We start from the raw sequence: 17672 nt of genomic DNA, 5'->3' as shown, positions 1-17672 counted from the left end.
TTTGCCATCGATCTCGCACCTTTTACACACCTGTGCGAGTGTGCTCTCCTGTGTATATGTGTGCTGCTTTCTGTCCCTTGTCCAAGTGCCTGTGTGACCGTGTGTCTGCAACCTCTTTGTGTCTGTCTCGGTTTAAACCGTCATGTTGGTAATTAACGCTTCTAGACTGCTACAGAAATAACAGTCATCAGTGTTCAGACAGCGACTGTGCTACTCAAACTCCCGCTGAATGAGATATCGATGTTCTAGCTGATAATCCATATTTAAACACTTACAGTTTGGGCTAAGAGTATGAACAGCTCTGTATAAGTGAACTTTGTTGTTTAAATTGTAGGATGACAAGTAAAATGCTGTTGTCTGGTTTATTGTGAGGACTCAGACCATCTAAGGATAAGAGGGAAAAAGGTGGCTATTTACCCTGTCGAGGAGTTCCACTTGATAACAAACTATTGATCCAATTTTGGAGTCTGAACACTTCAGTATTGGTTTCCTGTGAAGCCCGAAGGTTGTGTAAGGGGTTTCTGATTCTTGCATGGTAAAGTGAACTAGACCAGGTCCAGTGGGCCCATGATTGGGTAATCGAGCTGATGGATTTAGCTCATTTGGGTAAAGTATGTTTGGACACATTTGTTCTCCTTGTATAGAGGTAGTGCTGTGATTAAATAGCCAGGGTTAAAATAAGTGGCAGTATTGAGTTGGCTCCTGCTGCAGGCCTGTTCCTCGGCCCACGTGTCTTAATTTCCTCAGGTTTGTTTAGAGTTCATCTAATTACACCTCAAGAAACAAGATGACTCTTGCTTTTTCATTTCAGCCAATGTTTATTAGGACTATTAGCTATGTGGATTATATGTTTAGAGGTAAAACAACAGAGGCTGTGGCCGAGAAGTTGTCACTTGTGCTCAGTCATGTAGAGCTGTGGTGTCTATCGGTCTATCTGTCAGATTTTTTGTAAATTATTGAAATCAAGCAATATTGTAGTTTTTAATTGTGCATGATCATTTCTACCTTTTTGTACATAAGATTACCTTTGCTGTCAGTCTTAAAAAATATATTTAAAACTACTGTTGGTATATAAATCGACCATGTATCAGTACATCTCTGCTACATACAGGCTACTGTAGCTCGATCCCTCCTTCAAAATAAGTTTAGACGTTTTTTATCACTCAGTTTGTCGTCTGGCAGGTGAAAATCTTCACTCTGACTGCTTGTCAAAGTTCTGTAATAGCACACCTCTTCTTAGCAAGTTGCATGATTTAGGTATCACTCATACAGTCAAACCATGTCAGTCTCTCTATCTTCAAGTACTAATAGTGTGGCTGATGTTACACATATATAGGTGTTTGGTATTGTGGTGTTTATTTGAATGGTTTCCGTGTGTGTTTGGTGGTAGCGGTCGGTGGTGTTAAGATGAAACTGAATTGAATCCTGTCTCCTCTCATAGATGGGTGGCTCTTACAAGTGTTTCCCTTCGGACGCTGGCCCAGCCAGTTTTATTGGAGGGCCGACATTCTGCTAGCAATAAATGAGACATCACACAGAGCCAAATAGGAAGGGAGACAGAGAGAGAGAGCAGGAAAGAGAAATATTAGCGTGAAACCCCTTTGCTCTCTTTCCTGTTCTCTCTCTCTCTCTCTCTCTCTCTCTCTCTCTCTCTCTCTCTCTCTCTCTCTCTCTCTCTCTCTCTCTCTCTCTCTCTCTCTCTCTCTCTCTCTCTCTCTCTCTCTCTCTCTCTCCTCTCAGGGTGAGCAGATTGATGACATTTCTAAAGCTCCATGCTCTCTCCTTCCTCTGGTACGGAGGAAGTGTTTCTCTCCTCTCCTGCCTCTGTGAATAAATCAAAACCCTTCCACACTGATCATTCCCCAGCCCTTCTGCAGCGTGTGTGTGTGTGTGTGTGTTGTGTGTGTGTGTGTGTGTGTGTGTGGAGAGGTTCTGGCCATGAAGATCTGTCAGGAATAGCAGTGGGTGTAATCAGAAATAAGGTTTTTGGTCTTGGGAAAGGAATGATAGCAATCAGTGATGGATGGACGGACAGGATGGATGGATGGATGGATAGATGAAGAGGTATTGGTTGAGGGGAGGTGGGGATTGCATTGAGTGTAATGCTAAGTGGCACATATAAGTTGGAAATTAGAGGTTCCTACTTGATAGCTCTGTTCCAAAACCCAATGAGATGCCTTGCTGTCTGTTGCCTACATAGGCAGCATCCAAATTGAGTTCAGCGTCAAATGGGACTAATTCGGATCGCTGTATGTACAGGTAGCAAGCAGCTCCAAAATAGATTACTGCTCAACTCACAATTAATTTCAATAGTGTTTTGTGTTAGCATGCTGCTAAGCTAACAGTGTGAAAGCCCAAATCCCAATGTAAAAGTCCAAACGATACTTTATTTTTTTGTATGTGTGCTAGTGCAGCGGTCCCCATGGACCGGTTTAATATCAGACAATATTTTCACGGACCAGCCTTTAAAGTGTGGCGGATAAATACAACAAAATAAAATGATACGACCGGCATAAAAACTGGGGTATTTTTTAAATATAATAATAAACGTGAATCCAATGTGTAGGCCTACTCGTAACTTTATTAGCAGCGCCTAAAGACAACTGAGAAAGCCTGAACACAAACAAAATGCACCCAAAAAGAAAAAAAATCTCCATGTTTTCGGTGCTGATGCGGTGGTGACGCGTTCATGTAACATGTAAGGGTGGCGCTGCCAATAAAGCACCTAAAAGCTGTCACAAAGAACCAGCAAAATGAATGATTATGAATATGTAAAATATAGCAGGAGACATTTTAATTGTTTACTAATAAACAAGAGTTTTCTGTGTCAGTGTCGGCTGCAAAGATGAAGTTGACGATGCTGACTCGCGATCTTCGCAGTAGTGAACGCGCCTGAGAGAAATGCACATTTCATACGAATTACATAAGCAGAGAACAGTCTGTTTTCTTTCGTTTTGGATTGTTCTGTTTAAAAGTAGACATTTCAAGCTTTCTATATCAGGTCTGTGAGGCAAGGAGGCTACCTTATCACTGAGTTTCGGTTAATTTATGAGACGAGCTCCAGTTCACATGCCGGCGCCTTCGTGTCGTGATTATCTATTTTCTACTATATTTACTTCTTATTTATTAAGTCCAGGCAATTGGTTGATGAAACATTGATTAAAATTAAGATACAATTAATACAAAACGAAATTAAATTTAAAGACAGGCTTTGTGCTTTCTGTTTGAGGTCTCTGTGCAAGTTTTAAAGCGGTCTTTTAGTGCCACTTTCAGAGCGCTCACGTCCGTAACCGAGAACTGTCCCGTCCGTAACATTGTTTTTTTTTTTTTGTGAAATACATTTCTAAATAAATGCGACTTATACTCCGGCGCGACTTATAAATTATAAATGTCTTTACTGCCACTTTTGATCAATTTATTGCATCCTTGCTGAATAACAGTATTCATTTTTTTTAAACAAATTCTTATTGACCCCAAACTTTTGAATGGTAATGTATGTGGAATATTTCTTGTATTACTACTCTTACTACTACCATACTACTACTAATAATAATACGAGGAACAAAATTAGGATCAATGGTTCTTTACATTTCTGTGGCAGATGAGAACCTAATGCTATGAGTGACACAATGACCTGCACTATTTGTCTTTAATAAGCAAGGCAAATTACATCTAAAAATCCCATTGTCATAAGGATGGAAATGAATAATACAAATTATGCAAAATGCTGTTTCATAGAAATATTTTGGATTCTCTTATTTAAGTCATACACAAACTCACACCCACATTTTCCTGAATGTCACAGTGTGTATTGTTTATTTATATGTTTACTCTCCTGCTGTCTCGTTCTGACTGGAAGCCTCTGGTTTTACCAGAAAACTCCTCTTTCTGTCTCTGACTGCATTCATTCACATACACACACATTGCTCTACATGCACAGACTCACATTCATGGAGGCCCCGAGAACAGCAGTGCAGCAGAAGTCTAATGCAGTGTCGGTGAGATGCATGTATTTAACTGGCAGGCCTCACACCCTCATCGTGAAGTGAATGGATATCATCGCTTACTGAGATTAAACTAATACACACTAGCCATGCTGGGCTTCTTAGATGTCCTCTATCGCGTCCTGATGCACAAGGTAATAAAGGCCAGTGTGTATTGTTTGATGTAAAATATATTGGGTACTATTATTTCCACATATAGTACATTATTTTATTCTCTAAATGCACTCTGATTTATACTGTAAAACATCTTGCTGACACTCCACTACCTTTCAAATTTTTTTAGACTTTATTAAAAAGATGTTTAATGTGTGTAACATTATTCTTCGACTGCAATAAGACTGCAGTTTTTTGTTAAAAAAAAAACGGTTATTTGAAATATTACAAATGCAGAATTTTCAGCAGCCATTACGCCAGTCTTCAGTCTCACATGATCCTTCAGAAATCATTCTAATATGCTGATTTTCAAGTAAATTTTTTTTTTTTTCTCAATTATCAATGTCAAAAACAGTTGTGCTGCTTAATATTTTTGTTGAAATCATGATCGTTTTTCTGGATTCTGTCATTAGAAACAAAATTTCTAAAGATCAGCATTTATTTGAAATCTTTTTTTAGATTTTAAATATCTTAACTGTCACTTTTGATCAATTGAATGCCTTTCTGAATAAAAGTTTGGCATTGGGCACAGATTGTGGTGTGGTCAGTCAGTTTTACATTATCTGTGTCTGCACTGCAGTAGGCAAAATATTGTTTAATTTAATGTAGATTTAATGTAGCTAATTTCAGAAATGTTGTACAGCCTTTGCTATATGTAGAGCTTAGCTATCTTGCTATTTTAGAACTGGAACTGTCTGGTTTATAATGGCATAATATGCTGGCCATGTCTATTTTCTCATGATCATTTTTTTTTTTTTTTTTTTTCTATTGTATGTGCAACAGTGCCTGCTCACTTTTTGAGCGGCCTTGGTTCCGGAACTATTTTTCCCATTCATTTTGGAAGTCTTTGTTAAAGAGTTGTAAGCCATGAATCAATTCAGCTGGCTACAAGGTGAATCACAACATTATAAACTTTGATTTGAGGCTAAAAGGGTTTTTGAAAATCGGAAAAAAGGACAAAAGGTACGAGACAAAAGGGTACAATCCCATGAAGCATTACGAATGACTTAATTTAACAAAAAACGATAGAGAACAAGAAAACTATTGATTTATACGGTGTGTGTGTATATATATATACACACACACACAAAAAAATTGAAATGTGCATTGATCATGCCAGCTTAACCATCGGTTAACGTAGTTAATTAAATAATTAGAGCTCACAGATCAATTCTCCTATGGAATATTTTTACATCTGAAACCTGACTGTAGCATATTGACTGTATCTGCTCTGAATTTTACTTTGCTGTGTGTCCCGCAGCTGATCGCAGTGTACGAGGAACAGGAGGCCCAGCAGAGGGGCGCCATGAGTCCTGGGAATGGAACAAGGACAAGTAGCAGCCTAACGGGACAGTCCAGCCCAGAACCCTATGACTCTGAACTCGCATGCTTCCAGCCAATCAAAGGAGGAGAAATTGAAGTCAACTCCTCTGCCCTCAAGTCCAGTATGTATGCAATAAAACGATACAGTCTGTAAAAAAGAAAAAAAGTAATGTATTCCCATTAGAAAAACAGAGCTGTGATCAAACACATGCGCTTCTGAGTTAATGGTGAGTGAAATAATAGACTGCCACTATGAGAGATGATATTATATGGCATAATCGGGCCCTGGTTTAAGCTTGAAATGCTCTGACTCACTCATGTAGCTATGATCAAATGAAAGTGTTCCCTCTGCATTACAGCACTTGCTCATATTGAAGTATCACTTTTAATACACAGTTCACCTTAACCAACCCCTGTGTCTCATATCTTTAAAATGTAATAAAACCTTCCTGAAGAATTTCACCATCCGTGAGAAAACAGTTGCTGCTGAGAAGTTTGACACTTTTTTTCAATTTGTTTTGGACAAAGACATTTTCTCTTATTTCGGACGGGTCTGGAATACTTCAGTCGTTTCGGTTCTGTATTACTACACCTCGGGGAACCATACGTTTTTCATCTGGGCTGGTTTCACCTCTGTCTGATGTCACGCACACCTCCAATATAGAAAACGCACACCTATTTCTTCTAAATGTCAGAGTGTGTGTATGATTTAGAACATGTTTACACTCTGAAATTAAATCCTTGGTAAAATAAGCCGGGGAATCGTGTGCATTCGTATGTGTGAGCGTCTTTGCGTCTCCTTGTAAATCTGCCCCTTTGTGTTTTAAGTTTCATTGTAAAAGTAGACACGGGGCTCGCAAAGTTCAGCGTACTGGAAAAGCGGCTTTTTCTTTCGCGATCCAGGCATTCCTGGGAAGTGCTCGAGTTTCCCCGTCTCTACTTCAAGGTGGAGGTGTCAGTTGACTGACTGATCTTTTCCTCTTTCATTCTCCACGGCTGTAAATATGCCGTTTGTCACGTCGACAGGGTCTGACATACATCTGTATCTGGATCATTTGTTAAAAAGAGAGATCACACGTGCCTCTGTATATGCAGACATGATGTTAGAGTGAGGAGAGGAAGTGGAGAGCGTTTGAAATTGTAACACTGTGTCACTGTGTGAACATGAACCGGTCCGTGCGCTCTGTCTAGCCGAATACAGGGGTCTCAAGGTGTTTTTACACCTGATATTAACATGTGTTTTTGATAGAAAGCTGTAGTGATGATGTATTTTTGTTGCCTCGCATGGAATTCAGAATCACCTGGTTCCCTTGACAAAAAAGGATTAATACAATAGGATTTTTCCACCGGCTTTTGTATTATTGCAGAACAAAACTCTGTGGCCAACAAAGGTTTATGATTCTTACAAATTTGTTCATCATGATAATCAAATTTAATGAATTTTGAAGACTAAATACACTAGGCGGAAGTAAAAAGCTAAATGTAGGCTATAAACGAACTACAACACGGTCACATGACTTCAGTGTGACCACCATTAATCTTCCAACAACTCTTTCAATCTATGTTTTAAAACATTTTTCCTGAAAGTTTGAGTTAGATTGTGATTATAAACTCAAAAAGGCTGTGAAAGCGACTAGTGATTCGATAAGTTGAGTTTACATGTTTGGCTGATGGCGTTTAGTGTCCCAGACAACCTCTGTTGTCCCATTTAGCCACTTGTTAGCATCCACTTATTTCAAAACAAGTACCGTAAAAGCTTTATTACTGATGCATTTTAATGTCGTAGAATAAAACGTAAAAATATCTTGAGCTTGTGTTCACCACATACCTTATTTCAGGCATTTATTCAAAAATCCATTTAACAAACCCATTGACCTCAGTGTTTGTTTTGGGGTTTTGGCCTACAAAAATACATCATCCCTGCAGCACTGCACTTAACCCCGGAGAATCGTCGTTCTAAACACTGCTTTTAACCTGGGTAAAGGAACGTTTCACACTTGTAATTTAGAAGCAGGGTTAGCACAGATTTTGCAGCGTTAACCCCGCATTGCGGTGCCAAACGTGTGCAGTGTGAAAAGATGCAGTGTTAGTATGTTATGACTAGATGCTTAGCAACCGACAACCAATAGTATGCCTCATATTCACGTGCTTTGAACAGTTACAATAACAATATTTTGTATAAACAATAGTTTCAGCGTTTGAGGAGAAAAATGTCAAATGGTGACAGAAAACATGACATGTTAAAACACTTTATTCTAACCTTTCTATTCAGGAACATTTTGATATTACATTCGGCAACATGAGGAAGCGCATAGATGCTTTATCCTTTAAACATATTGTGTGCAGTGCAGCGTTCATCAGTGACACTGACTCCACAAATATACGAATAAGGACGTTAACCCAGGGTTTAGGAATGAACAGTGTGAAACCGTAGTTTATGAATATTAATTGTTAACCCCAGGTTAATTATGAGCAGTGTGAAATGTGAAGGAAGATAACCCAGGATTCTGTTTACCTGGGTTTAGAATAACCCAGGATTAACTATTTCAAGTGTGAAAAGCCCTTATGATTGTCTATATTAAAAAGTGTTATTAAAAGGTGTGAATGCACCCAAGATGCATTGCGATCGAATTACTGGACGTGTGGTCAGGGACTGATTTGGCCAACATTCGACAAAGACTATAACAAACAATCTGCCTTCGTGATCTGGTTGCACAATATTCTGCACATACCCCAAAAATGTAACTGAATGAAATAAAACTCATAATCCCTGCAAAGATTTATCATTAAGAAACCACCTTCCAAATCAATGAGACGGACACCCTGGTATTTCCCCAAATACCCAGCGTATGGCCTGACCCGCCTCTCTAAGTGGATTATTCCTGCAATCCAAATGAATGCTCAGCACTCAGCCATCCATGAACACAGGAAGTGCACACATCTTCACAATCCAATCAGCCACCTTTCATTTAGTTATATGATGACCTGGGAAATCCCTGTTACCAGAGCAGCTCTCTAATTCTATTTTATGCTCTATAGGTTTGTTTTATTACCCCCAATTAATTCACAAAGCAGAAAAAAAAAAAAAAATCTATTTCAGCTTTTTGAATGCATTGTTCGTCGGCTGGGCAGAGCAGAATTTGATGTAGAGTTCCCAAATCGTATGCAAGTATGTTTTGCTAGCTTTCGTGTGTAGTTGCTTGTATTCCAAAGCACGTTAGAAGAGTTAAAACATATAAGGACAGATTGCTTTCTTAGCATTGCCACATGGGTCATTATATTGTGCATTTGTTTAAAGATTTATGGCCAGTTATACGATCGGTTTTGTCTTCGCTTCTGGGCTACTCTGTCATCGTGGAGCAGTAGTTTGGAGACAATCCAGGTGAGCAAATTAAAGTTAGTTAATCTTGTAGATATGTTTATAGCTAGATATTTAAACCACTTTAGGGTCTTTAATTTTAAGGTTAAAATTTTAGGGTCAATAAGATTGTAAAAAAAAAAAAAAAAAAAAATTATATATATATATATATATATTTAAGCGCTCAAGCGCATGCATAAAGCTTGCCGTAGTGCACTGGCAAAAGTAATCATTAGGAATGTGTCGGGGGATAAAAACAGAAAGGAGACCGTCTAATTAGAAAATAGAAGCAATTTCATTAGTTGCTTATATTTTGTGCCCCGCTGTATGTACAGAGGGACTATGTTCGCATCTGCACTTGTGTGCATGTATAGAGTATGTCTCTGTCCTTAGAGGAAAGGGTAATGCGTCATGGTTTTTCCAGCATTTGAAGTTGTTTTTGGGGTATTGGTGTGCCTGAAGTGACTGTTTACATGGTCAATCAGTGAGTATGTGAACTCATAGATCATTTTAATTTGATATGAAGGGATGTTGTTGTGGCACTGTGGGCTGTTTAGCACACATATGTTTGCACTAGTGATGTCTGCTTTGATAAGTATGCCCAGAGGTCTATTGAGACCAGCAGTGTCATCTGGAGTCTGTCAGTGAGTACACACACTCTCGCTAGTAGAGATTCCCCACATACTCACATCCTGTGCATTTTATAGTGCTTGAAATGATTTCTTCAGTGTAGTTCGGTAGAAGGTTCATTCGGCGGCTCTGGTTCTGGTCAGGACATATTAATCGTTTCTTCTTTTCTTCTGTTGGCTCAACTGCAGCATTTCATTGGTTGCTTATCTTCTGTTAGAAAGGGACATTGTTTGTTTTATTAGAGCAGACATGCATGTGGTTGTTCCACATCTATTTCAGTGATATCTAATGAGACGTGAGCTGTTAGAAGGGAGAGGTTCTGTCTTTCCGACACGTTTAAACATTCAGCACGTTAAATGTCTGGCATTAGAATGCTTGAGTTAAAGCATGAGAAATACTTTAGCTGAAAGACTTTAATTAGTTTGTCACACTGGAGCAGCCTTTAGACAGTTCTCATCACTCATGGGGCTCACTTTTAATATTAAGTTGGAGAAACACTAAAGTTGCTCTGCATTCTTCAGTTGGAAATAGTTGGCATGTGGAAATTGGAAATACTCATTTTGAGAGGAAGTGACATTGTTGGGCTGCTGAATAATTACTAGCGCAGTTCAGAGCTTATGGGTGTTTCTTCAACTATAGGGACTTTTGGCCTTGTGGACTTCCAATAAACTGAACATTTTTCAAACTCTCCCTAGTTTAATTAGTCTGTTTGCAATGTTCCACAGGATATTAATCATTCATTTTTTTTTTTTTTTTTAAGTCATGAACGTTTCCACCACGGTGTCATTTCCATCACATTTCAAACCATGTATTATGCTTAATAGCATTGTGGAGGAAATTACGATTTATACAGTTTATGTAGCATACAATTTTTTTACACTTAAAAATTAAAGCTTTGCCAAATGACATAGGCTAATAAATTCTGATCTGAATATATTCTGATCACAAGTTCTAGTTTAAAATATGGGACAAGGGTAAACAATAAAATCTACACATAAAATGCTTTTGAAAAGTAGCAAAAATAAATAGACTTTTGTTTTAATGTGACCTTATTAGAACTTTTGAACGTAACTGAAATAAATCTGTTGGTTTTTAATAAAAATCAAACACTGGGACAAATGTTATTTGATTGATCTGAATTGTAAAGCATTTAGACTTTGGGAGTACATATGTGAAATGGATGACCTGTTGGATTCATCAAGCCCTGTTCGACTCAATGTACAATACCAGAGAAAACTTTGGAAGCACTGGACTAAATATTTGTTACAATTTTTTATCTGATAAATCGTGCCTTCATTACAAAGCAAAATATGAATAGAAATTGATTGGTAAGATCATTTCAAGAGTGTGCAGACCTGTAATATACAGTAGACAAAGGGTGGAAGCTAAAATATAAGATAGTTAAAACATTGATATTGATGACTATTTGATAGTTCATAGTTGTACTTGACTATTGTTATTAAATGAGGAAAATGGTAATAATAAAGGATCCAAACTTTAGACTGATACTGTGGCTTAATTGAAAATATAGTGATAAACACCAGTAATTAAAGGGATAGTTCACTCAAAAATGAAGATGGTGCCTTCCTTTACTCACACTCATGTCATTCCAATCCTGTTTGACTTTCTTCTGTTTTATGGTCCATATAATGGAAGTCAATGGTCAGCAAAACTGTTTGGTTACCATCATCTTTTGTGTCATACAGGTTATACAAATAAAAACATAGAACACAATCAAGGATCATTTTTGACTGGTTCTTTGAAACAAACTGTCAGATTAAACAAATGAGATCATTTCGCTCAGTTCTTCCAAGCTTCTCCATGTTGTTCTCATTGACGCTGTCTCTAACCTTTGTGTCTCTTTGTTGGCCTTGTGGGTAATGTGTCCCTCAGGAGCTGCTGTTTAAAATTACCTCTGGCACTCTCAACCTCTCCCCATTGACCGTGTGCACAGGTCTCTCTCTTCCATCCTGACCTTGCAGTCTGCTGAAGTACCGGCACTGATGGGCAGTGTAAACATCTCTGCCGCGATCTCCTGCCTAATCCGAAACAGGCCGCATGGCAGCCGAGTGTCTAACGCAGCATTTGTCATGCTGTCAGGCGTGAGATGGGCCAGGGGGAGAGAACGAGGGATGGAAAAGCAGGGATGCGAAAGAAAGAAATAGGACGGCATGAGACTGATTGTGATTTAGGACGAGTCAGATGAAGGAGAGAGGAAGTACATGGTTTAGCTCAGAGGTCTCTTTCCACTGTAGGGCGTCTGGCAAGTGTCACCTGAGGCCTTGTGGTTTAGATCTGCGTGTGGAAGTCTGGCAGAGCGGTTATCTTCTACACAGACGAACCTGTACGCTTTTATCACTTCTGACATATTTAGGAATTGTTCCATGACATCACTGTAAACTCCCAAAGCTCACGGGGCTCTCTGATGATGTGCAGAAATCTATAAAAATTTTGTTGAACTTGACTAACAGTGTCCAACATTGTCTTTATTGACAGGCTGTAACTGTAAATTAAGACATCTGTACAACATCTGAGTTCTGGTGGAAGTCGGGATGTCTTTTCTGTCTTTAATCAGACAGAAAGCTGAGAGTTACAGCCAAGGAAATTTCCCATGAATAACAGACCAAATTTGTTTTTTATGATCTTTAAAATCAGTTTTAAAATCGAACTGATTCTGAAATCTGGTTGCATCACGTACATAAGGAGAATCTTTACAGATTTTCTCATCTCAAATCTCAACCATACACATACAACAAGATTAAAAAAATCGGGGCACATCACACATTACAAGATATTAAAAATATTATCATGCCAGAGGGGGCACTTCACGTGATCTTATGCGGAAAAAGATAAAAACGAAATGGATTGTCTGTTCTTCAGCAAGAACTGGAGGTGAGATTTTTAACTGCCGATTTTAATGTCTGTTAAACGTACAGTATGGACTTTTTCGCCGCTAGGGGTCGCTAACCTCTTACAATAACAAAGGCGTACTTTGATGACGCAACATTTGCTAAGAATTATGGATCTTGTCGTCAACGTCAAGCCGACTGATCTAATAATGTTTATGGATGAGTGAATACATCGATGTTTTATCATGACTGTGATATGAAGCAGGTCGGGATTGCTTAGAGACAGCGATCAGCTCCACACGCGACGCGAGTCCCGCGGATATAAAAGCAATAAGGACATTTCATTCTACTGAACTACACGCAAGTGCAGAATTACAACTCAGAGGTCAGTTTATTAGACAAATTAAACTTGTGTGGTAATGCAGCGCTGTTTCACTTGGTCTAACATTACACTAGCACACTAAACTGCATTTGAATGTGTTGAAATGTATGTGTTAGTTTGTCTGTATGAGACTAGCAGTAAGCTAGATCAACATTAGAATAACATACAGATCATATTCTAACATTTTATCATTGTTGAACTATATAACATTGATTAGTTTTATGTAAATGTAGTCACCTGTTTAATAAAGTACATGTAGGAGCGGTCGAAGTCTCGGACGTGGAGCTCTCGTTTATATACTGTCTATGGGAGCTCTCGGCATCTCGAAAACACTGCGCTGATATTGATTCTCGTTTTAGTTCTCCTTTTTTATCCAAAGTCTGCTTGTCATGGTCCATAATGTTTAAACGAAACAACAACAGCGTGCAAATAGACATTGCGAACTACACAGTTGTACACGTCAGTCGCCTTGGTTACTATCAGAGGGCTCTGGTTGTTATGGCAGTACGAGCGGAAACCAGGGACAACGCGGATATGACGCCATTGATGGCGACAAAACGGAAATAAAGAAACTTTGTCTTTGAATTAAATTACAAATTTCTCCTGGTTTGAAAGTTGTTGGAAACAGTCGGGATAATGTAAGTACACAACCAAAAAAATATATATAACATAGATATAGTGATCTAGTGATATATTTTTAAAGCAAAAAAGTTACATATTGTGCCTTTAACAGTAGTATGCTAGCTAACGCTAGCCTCAAGGGCTAAAATGTTTTACAGTTGCTCGGCAGCACCGTCAGCAAGTTAGCTCATAGCGCTAGCAGCTTTCTACATTCACCCGGTACGTTCAAAACCGAGGCAATTTTTCCCCAGCTCTTCTCTTTGTCCGTATGGTTGTGGTACATTTATACGTATGTTATATATGCAGTAATGTTGTTGCCAAACTTCTACAAGCCATATTTTTCGAATAATCCACCCACCCCCCCAAACACACACACACTGTGCCTCTATCCCTAAAACACATTGTGAATGATGAGATTGAAAAGAGTATTGATTTCTTTTTTGTTATGGTTGGGTTTCATCAATAGCTCCAGATTTAAGTGCATCTAGGGTGTTCTTTCAATAAGGATCAATACTTGACCCTACAAATATTTTTGACATATGTCTATACATTTTCTGTGGGCTTGGTGAAACCCCAGGGGTTTGATATCCTGAGGTTGAGTCTGTAGGATCACTTAAGCATTTCATTATATCCTCACTGACCCATCAGATCCTTTTATTCTGAGCTGGCAGCTCATCATTTACTGTCTTTACATACACAAAAATATTCTGATAAAGGCAAGTCAAGGTGATATTAGATGCACATGATTTTTTCAACCGAATGTATTTCATTGACTTCACTTCTATTGTATTTGTACACTTGACCAGGAGCAGAGAAGTAAAAGTAATTTGACAATGAAGAGATAAAGATGAAGAGAAACGGTGATGAGTAAAGACCCTCAGGCCTACGGTTTTAGACCACAGAGCAGAACGTCCCTCTTGTCTCCATCTGCCTTGATCCCATGAGTCTAAATCTAAACTCATCATGTTGCTGACACACCATCAGTTACCCTCTACTTTAATGGCCTTCGGCTCTTGCCCGACCAATAGGAACCGGAGCAGCGTGATCTGAGACTGAGGAATAAGCTAGTGAGTCATGTGCACATCCAGTGAAACCATCACGCAAAGCTAATCGCTCATGACTGAGAGTGATGGATGCTGAGGAACTATGGAAAGGAAGGCCAGTCTTTTTAATTGTGCTTAAGGTGTTCACTCTTGTTCCTTGTCATTGTAGGACATCGCTGCTTAACTCTAAAGCTTAATGGAGGTCTGCTGGAGTTAGATTCCACTGTTCATATGATGATGGAAAGGTGCTTAACTCGGACGTCTTTTAAATCTAGAACATTGAGAAATGGACTGAGGGGTTGAAATAGGATAGAAAGTAGGCTGCATAAACACTTCAAAAATGCTTTTCTTATTCAGTATTTTTGTCTTGTTTCCCCAGTACAAACATCTAAACACTGTTAAATGAAGATGCATTTACTTCAGAAGAAAAATGACATTAGATGTTGTTGTTTTTTCCTGAAAGATTTGTCAAAATTAAGTACGTTTTTGCTTAAAACAAGAAAAAAGTCTGCCAAAACAGTAAGAAAAAATATTTTTTTGGCAGATATTTTGTTTCTCAAATGTATCTTGATCAAAGCCTGTTTAGATATTTGTACTGGAAAACAAGACAAAAATACTGAGTGCTATTTATTTATTTATTTAAATTTTCTTTTTTTTTTGCAGTGAATTTCAAAGGAGACATTATTAAAATCAGGAATCACTTGTGTTCACAAATGCACACTTATTATTCATAAATTGGTTCACCTTGATGAAATACAGTGTGAATTTTACACAATGCAAAAAGTCCAGCCAATCAGAACAGAGGCTATTTACAGTACATGCAGACATCTTAAAGGTACAGTGTCAAAAACAGTTTAAATATGAGGCTCAGTGAAAGGTTTTTTTTTTCATTTTTTTTTTCAAGACACTTTGACTACAATTAATTTGCATTTAGGGGACAAAATAGGATACAGCTTCATTTAAGTGTCGTTAAAGGCAAACAAACCACAGCTGCAATATTTTCAGTCGAATCAATCCATGAATTCTGTATAGTTGTATCTGCACATTGAGTTGGGATTGGAGAGAGTATTTTTACATTTAAAAAAAACCTAAACAAAACAATTACATGTCACACTTCACCTTTAATGTTGACCTAATCTTCTTTATAAATGTGTTTATGGGTGATACTCAGACTTTGAATATGATTTTATTTATAGTGGTTACTGTAAATAGTTGTTCTCATTCTGTTTTATTGTCAGTCTTGTTGTGACTCATTTGTTCAGGGTGTCAGTGCTCTGTATTGAAGAGTTTTGATTAGACTGGGCTTATAGCAGAGATCCACACACTGTGTGACAGAGACAAGCCCCACAGGAAGGCCCTTTCGACCGCCAGTGGAGATCCTTACAATTCTGTCTGTCTGTATCTTTTTCTCACTCTCGCTGTCTGCTTTTTTTTCTGTCTGATGATGAGAAAAACTGAGGATGACGGTTTCATAAATCCACAGTCATGGTTCAGTTCTTTTTCACTGTTTCTTTGGGTGATTGCCATCTGAATTTAATTCCTGGTTGAGGAAGAACTTTATTCTTTTTGCAGGAGAATGAAAAGAAAGGAAATAATCTTATAATACAGGAAATCATTTTGGAACAAAATAGTATGGAGCAGGGCAGCACACCAGGGGTCTGCTGGTAGATGTTGTAATTACACCATTTTCTTCAAACAACATATTCCTGCTTTGATTGTCTATCTGAATTTCGTTTTTTAGTCTGATAAAATGTGTATACAGTCTATACACATTGTTGAATTCAATGGTTTTATGGTTCAAGACATAATAAAAATCATTTGGTCCTTAGCAGGTCTAAAAATTAGAAACAATACAACCTCAGATGATCAACAACACATGACATATTACACTGTGTCATTATTTATTTAACAAAAGTAAAGTCCAAATGGAGAAGCCATGGGTGGCAAACTAAGTACACCCTATGAATCAGTTGCTTGTAGAGCCACCTTTAACTCGAAGTAATCGTTTTCTATATGACTTTATCAGTCTCTCACATCATTGTGGGAGGAATTTTGGCTCACTCTTCTTTACAACACTGCTTCAGTTCATTGAGGTTTGCAGGCATTTGTTTATGCACAGCTCTCTCAAGGTCCCGCAGCATTTCAGTCGGGTTGATGTCTGGACTTTGACTGGGCCAGTGCAACAGCTTGATTCTTTTCTCTTTCAGCCATTCTCGTGTAGATTTGCTGGTGTGCTTGGGATCATTGTCCTGTTACATGGCCCAATTACACCAGATGGCCTCACTTTTGACTCTAGAATACTTTGGTGTACAGATGAGTTCATAGTTGACTCAATGACTGCGAGGTGCCCAGTTCCTGTGGCTCCAACACAAGCCCAACTCACCACCCCTGCACCATGCTTGATGGTTGGTATAAGGTGTTTGTGCTGATTTTCTGTGTTTGGTTTTCTCCAAACGTGGCACTGTGCATTATGGCCAAACATCTCCACTTTGGTCTCATTTGTCCAAAGGACACAGAGGTCTTGAGGTTTGTTCAGATGCAACTTTGCAAACGCAAGCCATGCTGCCATGTTCTTTTTATAGAGAAGAGGCTTTTTCCTTGCAACCTTTCCAAAGATTCCATACTTGTTCAGTCTTTTTCTAATTGTACTGTCATGAACTGTTTAATGTGAACTTGTGTAATGGGATTCTGGCATTATTTCTGTGAAACGGCTTTCTGTGAACACACCTAAAATGTCCGCACAGAAAGTCGCTTCACAGACAGCACCGCAGAACCGCATTTAATGCTCTTCTGCATCTTAACGCGCTTGAATGGTCAAAAAACACATTTTGGGCGAGTATCCTCGCAAACCCAGTCTTACACGAGTTAAAAACTCTGAAATGACTGTAATGATTTGGGATAAATCGGATGTGTCAGATCTGCATCATGTGTGTCAGGTCCGCTGCAGTTTATTGGCTATTGCTTAATTGATCAATATTTCTAAATTGGTTCGTCTGTAGTAGAGCATTGGATAGATCATGGATCAGAGCACAATGTCCTCTCTTTCAGTTTACATGGTGCTTTATTAAACTTGTTTATCTGTATTCATGCCCATGAACGGTTATATATTAGGATCATTCTACTGGATTATGAAGTCATGCTCCTCTGTTGGGCTGGTTGTTAGACGTAATTGACTGAATGGAGAGGAGCAGCACACTGGCTGTCTCTCTAAACAGCTGGAGGTCTGGAAGAGAACTGTGTTTCCTTATAGTTGCGTTGAAAGCAAGGCCGAGGGGCAGCCCTGGGGACTTTTATCCCGGTAGATCCTGA

General features: G+C 38.6%; 1 protein-coding gene across 2 annotated transcripts in view; it reads left to right on the top strand.

Annotated features, from left to right (window-relative positions):
* Positions 1 to 17672, top strand: part of pard3bb (par-3 family cell polarity regulator beta b) — a 335104-nt gene that overhangs the window by 69875 nt on the left and 247557 nt on the right. For both annotated transcript variants that reach the window (XM_084421753.1, XM_084421752.1), the window contains exon 4: positions 5419 to 5602. In XM_084421753.1, the coding sequence (XP_084277879.1) occupies positions 5419 to 5602 (184 nt within the window). The remainder of the gene's footprint in view (positions 1 to 5418; positions 5603 to 17672) is intronic.

This window comes from Rutilus rutilus (genome assembly GCF_951802725.1).
Source record: "Rutilus rutilus genome assembly, chromosome: 10".
NCBI lineage: Eukaryota > Metazoa > Chordata > Actinopteri > Cypriniformes > Leuciscidae > Rutilus > Rutilus rutilus.
Note: the sequence above shows the minus strand (reverse complement) of the source record. Positions and strands in the feature narration are given on the sequence as shown.